The 10,192-nt window shown below is 47.3% G+C and overlaps 1 protein-coding gene across 1 annotated transcript in view; it reads left to right on the top strand.

Moving 5' to 3' along the window:
* Nucleotides 1-3,799: 3,799 nt before the first annotated feature.
* CUNH1orf94 (chromosome unknown C1orf94 homolog) overlaps nucleotides 3,800-10,192 on the top strand; it is a 33,411-nt gene continuing 27,018 nt past the window's right edge. Inside the window, exon 1 of the mRNA XM_019512562.1 lies at nucleotides 3,800-4,279. Coding sequence (XP_019368107.1) covers nucleotides 4,035-4,279 — 245 coding nt within the window. The 5' untranslated portion in view covers nucleotides 3,800-4,034. The remainder of the gene's footprint in view (nucleotides 4,280-10,192) is intronic.

The following is a 10,192-nucleotide window of genomic DNA, read 5'->3' as shown; positions in this document are numbered from 1 at the left end:
TGTGTGTGGGGGGGGGGGTTATTAATGAACTAGTCACCCATCCTCCCCCCACGTTAGTGCTTTGCATTTGCTGCAGTTTCTTGCTGCAAAACCCCCTTCTTCAGACTTGTTCCGGTTGCCTTGAATGAGCTCATCTGACAGCTAAAAAACAATTTATACAGAGGGCTTGCAAATGTCTCCCTCCACCCCCGAATCAATCCTCTCGCTCGCTCTCACTCGCTCACTTTCTGTGTCCCCTCTGCTTTTCAATCCCTCCACTGCCTACATTGTGAACTGATGCCAAGAGCCAAGGCAACCAGGGCTGTTACATGAAAGAGTTGCTTTATATCGGTTTAAACTGCAGTGTCCTATTCAAATAGACCTTATTGTTCAAAGGCATAGATCCAAATATAAAAGGAGCAGAGAGCAGGGTACTATACTGCTCAGCTCCATACATCACTTTTCCCTTATACAGCTAGTTCCCCCTCAAAGGGGAGGAAAGAAAAAAATCCCTGAAATTGCATTCAGAGGAAGATGTGTTTGTCTTGCTGTGCAGCAGACTACAGGGCCAGCCAAAGACAACTGACACCAGATCAAGAACAATATGCAGGCATAATAAAGCCATTGAAAAGACATAATCCCACTTTATTCCAGGTTAGTAACATGCATATCTCTTTCAAATCAGGTTTTAAGGCTTCTCCCCTGGCTTGCTGGGTTTAGGGTCTCAGCCTCTCAAAAGACTGGCATGCCTTTGCTAAATGGGCATGAGTGAGGAATTCAACAGTTGCAATTCCTGACAGTTTGCAGCGGAGATTTTTATTCCTGCCCTCTTTGGGGAGCAGAGGTCCTGGTTAACCGACTGCTCTTAACCTCCACTACTCAGGTACTTTCTCCGCTTGCTAAATTATCTCAGAAAGGCAAATCCTGTGTCTAATCAAAGCACCCACTCGGAGCAGAGAATATTTGCTCTGCACTGCCACCCACCGTCAGAACCCGGGCTCCAACTGCCTGAGTCTGACTTGCAAAGACATGCAACACATTATCCCAAGAAAGACACTTAGCACCCTTCTTTTGTCCCCTTTGTCATGCGCTTTCCTCCCCCAGCCTCAGCGACAGGGCAGACTGTACTCCTTTATTTCTTCCCCTGTAAACGTCCATCAGCCAAGTTGCAATGCTTCTGAATTTCTTCCGTCCAAGGTTCTGAGAGCAATGCAAAAATATTAATCCCGATGTGTTATTCCCCGAGTGTCTCGCCCTCCTATTGCCAAGGCAAGGGGAAAGGACTTGTCCAAGGTCACAGATAAGTTGGTGCCAAAACCCAGGTCATCTTCCAGGAGGGATGACACCAGGCTCTCTTACTCCACTACCTACACACCACTCTTGTTTTTCTGTGCTGTCAGTGCGGCTCGGAAGGAGGAATCCTAGAAGTCACTTGGGCTGGCGAGCATTACAGCATTTCTCGTGATTAAAAGTGCTACAATTAACAAGCCTGCATAGGGACATATGTGTTGGTAAGTGTCGAGATTTATTTTATTTATCCTTTGTTAACCAAACACTGGATAAAAACCGTTTTAATCTGGCCATAACTAGGAGGCAACAGTCACATATATGAATAATCTCTCTGTTGACACAGAAGCTGCAGTCATTATAGTATATATATTGCATAAAAGTCCACTTTTTATATGAGTCTGAGGGGAGGTTCTGCACAAGTCAGGAGTTAAAGAAAGATGCAATAGTTCCAGTAGTAAAAAAAAAAACAAGAGCACAATTTTTTTTTTTTTTTTAGTTTAAATTTAGTTTCAAGGGCCAAATCGGTTCTGAATTCAATTGGCCAAAGCCCAGTAGGCAAGTGCCAAATTCTGACTGAGCAGAGAGCCATCATTCAAGTCTGTGTGGCTCTACCGCTAGGCAAGTATCTTCCAGACCCATCAGTCTGGGGCTTCAGATATTCCCCAAACCCATGGCAGGTATCCTGCATTCAAGCCCCAAGGCCTTGGGGTTTGGACGATGCCCCCGGTCTTGCTTGCTCCTAGCCAAAGGCTGAGAAGAGAGCCATGGGGAAAGTCAGAACACAGTCCCCCATTTCCACAACATTGTGCAGTTGAGTTTCCCACAGTTGAGGAAGCTCGCAGGGGTGAGCCTGCCCGACGTACAAGGGACAGGCCTCATGTCATAAATACAAGTGATCAGCTGGCAGGATCACACACCTTCCCATGCAAGCATTAGCCTGGCTTGCCTGCTGATTCTGTACAGCCGGCACCGTGTGGGCATTGTGGGCACAGCCATCCAAGGAGTTGGGCAAGTGTTTCTGGGGGCTTTTTTATTTTAGGAATGTAAATAGCGGTTCTAAAATTTGGCTTGCACTAGTTCTTACCCTCCATTCAGATTGCCCTCCCCTTACCGAGTGGAAATGGGATGAGTTAACACTATAACTGGCAGGCCTGCCCCCAAATGAGCCCATGATAATGTAGTGATGCTTTGTCCTTTGCAGCAGAAATGGCACTCCAAAGCTTCTGCTCCAGAAACGCAGACTTGTACCATGGACGATGAATAGTCATCTTCACTGGAGCACCAGAATTCAGGATTTTCTCTTCTGTTCGGCTCCAGGCACCAGAGGGTGACATCACTCAAACATCTGGGCTAGTAAAGGGCAAAAATGGCTAGTGCATGAAGGCAGCATATTACTAAAATAGAAAGTGATCCAGTTGGTATCTTGTGTTTGTAAATGGCTAGTGCCTGGTGCTGCATAGGAAAGTGTTAAAAAGAAAAATCCCAAAGCAAATATCCATCAGTGTTGACAAGCTCCAAAATGTCATAGCTCAGACCCACCCATGAGAACAAAAGGACACTCAATTGGTCACACCATAATAAAAGCTCGAGTTCCCGGAAACGTCTTCACTGAATTTCGAGGCAAGTGAAAGAGGAAATAGATGCCCCACATTCCCCCGCCATACCATTAGCCACATCCATGGAGGGAAAGTTGTAGAAAGACACAGTTCTGCAAGGAGCCAGTCTATCTTGTGGAAGTGCATCAACCTAAACAGCAGGAGCCATGTATACAAGTTAAAATGGCTTTACTGCACATCTGATAGCTCCGCTGGAAACTCCAAGGAAAATTGGAGCTAGTTCTTTTGCACAGTCCAGGACAGTGGGAGAGATGCTCCACTACTGGCTCCAAGCATGCAAAAGACTCAGTGAAGACAAGGGAAAGGATGCCTTGGACTGGTTTGTAGCAACAGTAAGAGAAAGTGGCAGGAACAGCTAGCAATATTACACTAGCACTTGAGTCCCGTTCCCGGACAAATCAGAAGAATGCAAAAAAATCGCCAAAACAGACAAACAGCTGGATGGGGAAGAGGAGCAGTAAAGAGGGTTACATTGACGGTCTAAGCTCAAATAGCAACCAAGCGAAGAGCAGAGTGTACGCTGGACTTCCTGCCAAAGGGCTCTCCACTGGACCCCACTGTTTGCTAGGACCTGGTGCAACCCAGGGCTTCGAGGTTAGTGAGGAGCACCAGGGAGACGCACTGCTCCCTCCACGGAGCTCAAGGCACTGCAGGACAGCCATACCTCCTGCCTTCATCTCTTCTAGTCTCCCCTGCACCCCCACCCCACCTCTTTGCTTCAGCCTATACCAACAAGGATAAGAAGGGGACCCAACACAGGCATCTGGGAAGAGACACAAATGTCAAGGGCCAAAGGGCCCCATAACTCTCCATGGGCACCAGGATACAATATGAAATTAATTCAACCTAGGGGAGGAATCAGGGTTGTTGGAAAGATGCAGGCCGGCTGTATCTGCAACACGCCTCGGCTGCTGCTCTCGGTTTTCCTTAGAAGACCTGGCGTTCCCTTCTACGTGTCGTCGGGTGGGTGCTGCTGGGACCTCGACAGCTGCTTCTGGTTGTTATCCTTCATATCCGTTGCCGGGCCCGGGGGTTCTGCGGTTACCGAGCTACCGCGGCTTGTTGCTATTCATTCTGTTCCGTACCCACAGGAACACTTTCTTTGAAAAAAAATTGGCCTTCGGTCTCTGGGTGCAAAGAGACGAAAAGATGCCCACAGGCGGAAATGGGCCCCCGGGTCCAGCAGCAAGCCCCAAAGGGACATTCCCTCTGGGGCCCTTCCCACGGCACATCTGGATCCACCACAACACTCCTCAAGACAGCTTGGACAAAGCTTGCCACGACATCTGGAAGAGGGTTCAAGGTCTCTCTGAAGATCTCCAGCCTACATCACTACTGTTCCTCCAGCCTACCTGCCCCCCAGAGCCGTCAGAGACCCTCAGGGCCTCCCAAGAGTGAGTGATTTCAAATTGCCACCTCCTCTCCAATTCAGATTGCTTCTCCCCCCACTCTTATACTTCTTGGCCCACAGCAGGTTGGGATCCTGCATACAAATAGACTAGGTGTTCTTGCAACACGGTTAAGAAGGGAAATTGGGGATGGGGAGGAGGTGTGGGTGGGGGAAGAGGATCGAGAAGGGGTTTATTTTCACAGCCCAAATCACAGAAGCTGAAGAGGATCCTTTTTCTCTATGCAAAATGACGTCCTGTGATGTCTAGCCACATCTAATTCTGAAGCACAGTAAGCAGCTGCTGCATTCAGCTCCCCACAGCAGCTTTTTTTTTTTTTTTTTTTAAATCAAAATATTTACAGGAAGAAGCAAAAGAAGCATTCAAAAGAGCAGAACCGAAAATTAAAGTGTTATAAGGAAACTACTGTAAACAGCTGATCTTTACAAAGAAAAGCTGGATTTGGCAGAAAAAAAAGTTCTCTGCCAAGTCTCGCTCCAGAGGGTAAGTTGTGGGGAGGAAAGAAGGTACACTCTTTAAATTAAAAAGGACAATATTTATAGTACATTCCTGCAGCAGGAAAAAAAAAAAAATCGTCAAATTAACAAACCCAGCAATTAATTAGCTCATGTTGGCAACTTCCCAGGTCTTGAACAAAAACACAACATACCAGTAAAAGCTGTACAGACCTGGTCCATCTTACTCTGATGCAGTAAATAACTGTTAATACCAGAATTCATGATGCCTCCCAAAGAGGCAAGTTGGTACCATTGTCCCCATTTTACAGATAGAGAAACTGAGGAAGAAAAGGAAAGTATTTGGATCAATGGCACACAGGGAAGTAGTGGTGCATCCAGGACTCGACGCCAAGAGTCCCAGCTCTTGCATGGTTTCCTTCTCTATCCAAAATGCAGTATGGATTTTGTAGACGGTATAGCACATTGAGTCAGTGTTCTCCTCTAGCATCTGCTGAAGTCAACTGAGTCACACCAGCACATAGATGACGTGACAGAACTGGGCCCAGACATCTTTATGGACATGTGACGCACGTACATCTCAATAACGCACTACTGGAAGATGCTCTATTAGTAAGGGCAGTACAAGAACCTATATGCAATTACGAAATATTCATCTGAATTTTAATGAAAAACCCCATTTTTAAGAAATGAAATGATTTCTAGAAGAAACATACTTTTGAGTTTGAGATTTAGCAGGTACAGCAGGTATAGCCAGCTTTCGCAATTCCTTGCCGATCTGCTCCAGAGTTGCACCAAATTTCTCACACTTAGGGAGGAGACAGGAGGATAGCACAACAACCTTCCTTTTGCATTTGCAATCTTGGACTGTCCAGAGGATACAGCTTATGATGGGAGATGCCTAGGAACAGGGGTGACCCATCACATTCATTTTCTATGCATTAAAAAAAAAAAAAAAAAGAGAAAAGAAAAGAAAAGAAGAGAGGTCCAGTAGATAGGGTACCAGCCTTGGTCCCATAGGATTTGTATTCTACTCATACTTTTACCACCGACTTGTTGGGCAACATTCAGTAAGTCATTTCTGTTCTTGTCTTGTCTATTTGACTGTAAGCTCCTTGGGGCAGAGCTGGTCTTGTTCTGTGTCTGAACAGCTCCTAGCATACAGAAGCTTCATTACAAACAGCCAAGTGTGCTTTCAAGTACCTAATTTACTCAGATAAGATCCCCCCAATAATAATTTTCCAGGTATAGAATCTAATTATTGAAGATGTGCCTTGAATTTGTCCACCTCCTACTGCAAGAGCAGGGAAAATAAGTGGGGGGGGGGGTGTGCACGCACCCCCCTTGCCCTCTCCCCCCAAATTCTTCCCCCTGAAACCTCCTACGATCAGACACTGCTTTCTCTAAACACGTGCAAGTGAGAGGCAAATTTGAAAATGCCAACCTTGAAATCAATTTGCATCTAGGCAAATTACTATAGATACTCATACCCATAGACTTAGTTCACCCAGAATGTATGCATTTGACCTGTCTGGAAACTGCTGCAAGTCTTAGCACAGGTACTCCATTAGCACCTTTAAGCAGCACTTTTGTACCTATTTAGATATTTTTATATATTTCTTTTTCCAGGTCAAATTAGCCAAATCAGTTTCAAATCATATCGATTGAGCAGAGCTCAATTGTTCCAAAAACCGTATTGATTGAGCAGGCAGAACTCAATTTTAGTAGACACCAGGTACGGTGCTACAACTGGTGAGCATCCTCCATCCCAGGCTCTCACCCTAGGACTTCAGATGCTCCCAGATCCATTGGTAGGCATCCTGTGTGTGGCCCCAAGCCCAGAGATTTTGGGGTTCAGATGCCCCCACTTGATCTTCTCACAAGAGACTGAGAAGTCTCTTTAGATATACTACAAATTATGCATGATATCAGCCAAAAGGCTCATGATTTGCCACACAGTTCATTGTACTGGGCCCTAGCAGAGTCAACAGTGTTTCAAGCCAAGGTGACCACACAGCTTAGTATGTGTGTGTACTCCAAGATACTCCCTCATAAAGGATCATCCAAAGCCTATATGCAGATGAGGTGCAGGGCAACCTAATCCAGCTCCACCTCCTGGAGGGTGGGGGCACACTAATCATATGCAACAGGTGGGGGGGGTGGCAGAGGGATTCTGGGTGAAGTGTTTGGGGTCGTATTTGGTGAGGTCTGCCAGCCATTTAAGGCTGGTGAAGAAACAGTAATCACTGGAAATGGGAAAGAAAGGCACAGCTCAGATGTGGGGGTGAAGAGGGAGTAAATGGGTATTTAATATAGTGGGTCACCAAAAAGAGTCAATGCTGAGGGCAGACAAGTGCGATGGGCACTACCATGCATCTTATTTGGATGGGCTGTACTGATCTATCTTTATAGGTTCCCATTAACATCTCAGCCTTTTGGCCAAGATCAAGCACTTTTGGCACCAAGGGAAGGGTGTCGTGACTGGCTCTGGGGGAAGATGGGAGCAGGGGAGAATGGGAGATAGAGCAGGAACAGCAGGAGAAGGCACGTCAGACAAGAGGCAGAAAGCTGCAGGAGCACAATGAAATGCCCACGGGGAGCGGCACGGCAGGACAGCACAGAAAATGCACTGAGAGATGTCAGGGAGGATCACAGACTGTGGATAAAAGCAATATCAAACCATGATGGGATGAAGACAGGATCAAAGATGAACAGATCCGAGTTCACAGACAAAGTACTGTTTGAGATATTGGAGGTGCAGGAGGATCATCTCACCAGGCCGATGGCTTTCCAAAACATAAAGACTTGGGAGTTTACTTACTGGAACTGGGACGGGTGTGAACATTTTTGGAAGAAACATGCCAAGTTATGTGGGAGAAAAAAATTAAGAGGGATAAAGTTTATTGCAGGGGACAAAAAGTCAAGGGAACAAGTGAGTATAGTAAGAATGGCTATGGATTTAGAGGCAGAAGACTATGGTGGATGGAAATGAATGTGCAAGGAGTAATGTGTGTAGAGAAGGTGCGAGACTCGTATGGTATTTGAATGGGGCTATGGAAGTCAGGAGTTGTGCTGAGAACTGGCAAGTGGAAACCCAGGTGGGATTCAGCACCTCCCATCTATGATCCAGTTATAAAACCCCGGTGGGGCCCTAATATACCAGGGGCAACCAAAGCAATACAGCAAGGAGGGACATCTGTCCACACAATCTCCATGTGATGCATCACAGATGTGCAGGGAAGGGGCACAGAGCTGCAGAGTGCCACGAGTCCCTAAAATGCACTAGGTGAGCATTGTGCGTGGGGAGGGGGGAGAGGGGACACACCTATTCTGCAGGTGCCCCAAAGCCTGTGCAAGCGTGGTCAGATCCCCCGAGGAGCATCGTGACTCCGAAAGGGACAGTGGGGAGAAGAGGAGGGCAAGTGAAGTAGAAATGGTGGATAAAAACCCCTCCAAAAGAAAGAAAGGAGAAAGAGGGGGGTTTAAATAGCTGTAATTGAGGTGGCTCAAGAAGAAACAGAAGAAGGGGAGGGGGGAGCAGGAGAGAAGCCAGGCATAGGGGTGGGAGGAGGAAAGGGGAAAAGAAGAAGTCAAACAAGCAGAGGAAATGGAGGTGGAACAAATAAATGAGCCCAAGAGTTAGGGAGGGAAAAAGGAAGAAAACATGTGGGGGGGGGGGGGGAGAAATCATGAAAAACTTGAAAAGGAGGGGAATGAACTGGAGTCAGAGCCAGAGAGCAGCTTCCCACCATTAACTCCCCTGGGCTCCAGCCTGGAGTGACGAGCTGGAGGCTGGAAGTGGCAGGGAGGTGGGAAAATGAAAGCCTTCCTGAATGCAAAGGCAGTCAGGCACAGTGTTGACAAGTCTCATGAGAAAAAAAGAAACAGCACTGCCTTTCGAAACAAGCCCAACCCATTTCAAGTCCAATCCCCCACCCAACCCCAGCCCAAGATGGGGCAATGGGGAATTTTGGGGTGGCTATACCACGCCACCCAGTCCCCTCCCAGCAGGATAAGCAGCACAGCTCAGAGCTGCTCTGCAGCCAGGCTGGGATCTTGCAGCGGTGACAGTGTGGTCCGGAGCCAGGGCAGAGCTACGATCTGCAGCCTGCATGCTCCAGGCAGGGGTGCACGCAGGCACAGATCATGGCTCTGCCCTGGCTCCAGACCACGCTGTCACCACTGCATTCCCAGCTAGTTGCAAAAGCCTAGTAGCCTGGGGGGTGGGGGGAAACAGCAAGAGGGACAGGGGGAAGAGAGAGCTTGGAGGTGTGTAGGGGAAGGGGTGTGCGCTCCTCTGGGCAAGGGTTTAGGGCAGGGAAGAACACATGTACGGTGCCAGGTGCCCCCAGTCACCCTGCACCCCAGTTTTGCTGCCCAGAGGAGAAGACACCCCATCCCCTACAAATCCCCAAAGCTCTCTTCTCCCCTTGTCCCTTTTGTGACCCCTCCCCTGGGCTGCTAGGCTGTTGACACTGGGCTTTTCAGCAGCAATCAGAGGCCTTGGGAGCAAAGCCTCTGCTGCCGCAATTAGACCTGACCCTAAATCTGCTCCCTCTGCCAATTAGGGGGTGTGGGGCACCATGATCTAGGCGTAAAAATGGTGGCCTCCACCACAATCAGGCCACAATAATCAGCAAGCTGGGCCTGTGATTTAAAGCAGGCCCTAGAAGTAGACAGCAAGAATATGATGGTTTTGCTGGAAGAGATTTAAGAGCAAGTAGAGGAGGAAGCAGCAAAGAAGATAAAAGAAAACATCAGCTTAAAGGAAGTGGAGGAGTGCTTAAAAACCTACAAAAGAGGGAACTCGCCAGGAGCAGACAGACTGCCTATGAAATTTTATGAGACGTTTTGGGCATGGGAAAGGGAGGGATATAGTGGAAGTGTTTGAGGAAGTAGCGGAAACAGGAGAGGCAGGGGAAGATTTTACAAGAGGCGTTGTGACCTGACTCTTTAAGAAAGCGGAGGAGGAATTCCTGAAACAACTGGCGATAGATTACACTCCTTAACGTGGACTATAAGTTAATGGCTATGATGCTGGCTTTGAAGAAAAACCTCCAAAAGATAATGCATGAAGACCAAGTATGCTCAGGACCAGGTAGAAGGATCTCTAAAGTGATCAGAGATGCACTATCCCACATTCAAGAGTGGAAAATGAACACATGTATAGTAAACCTAGATTTAGATAAAGTATATGAAAGAGTGGATCAGGATTACACAGTCAGGGTGCTAGGAAAAAATGGGGTTCCCAGAGAAATTTATATATTGGATAAGGTTACTGTATAAAGAAAAGAGTCAAGTCCAGGTTAGTGGGTGCCTAAGTGGGGCTTTTAAACTTCATACAGGGGTGCGACAAGGATGCTGTCTGTCACCACTATCTATGCATGGCATGGACCCATTAGCACAAAGAATAAGCAAAAATAAGGCCATAAGGGGAGTCAAG

Source organism: Gavialis gangeticus, unplaced genomic scaffold (genome assembly GCF_001723915.1).
Source record: "Gavialis gangeticus isolate Ggan-Ray unplaced genomic scaffold, GavGan_comp1, whole genome shotgun sequence".
NCBI lineage: Eukaryota > Metazoa > Chordata > Crocodylia > Gavialidae > Gavialis > Gavialis gangeticus.
Note: the sequence above shows the minus strand (reverse complement) of the source record. Positions and strands in the feature narration are given on the sequence as shown.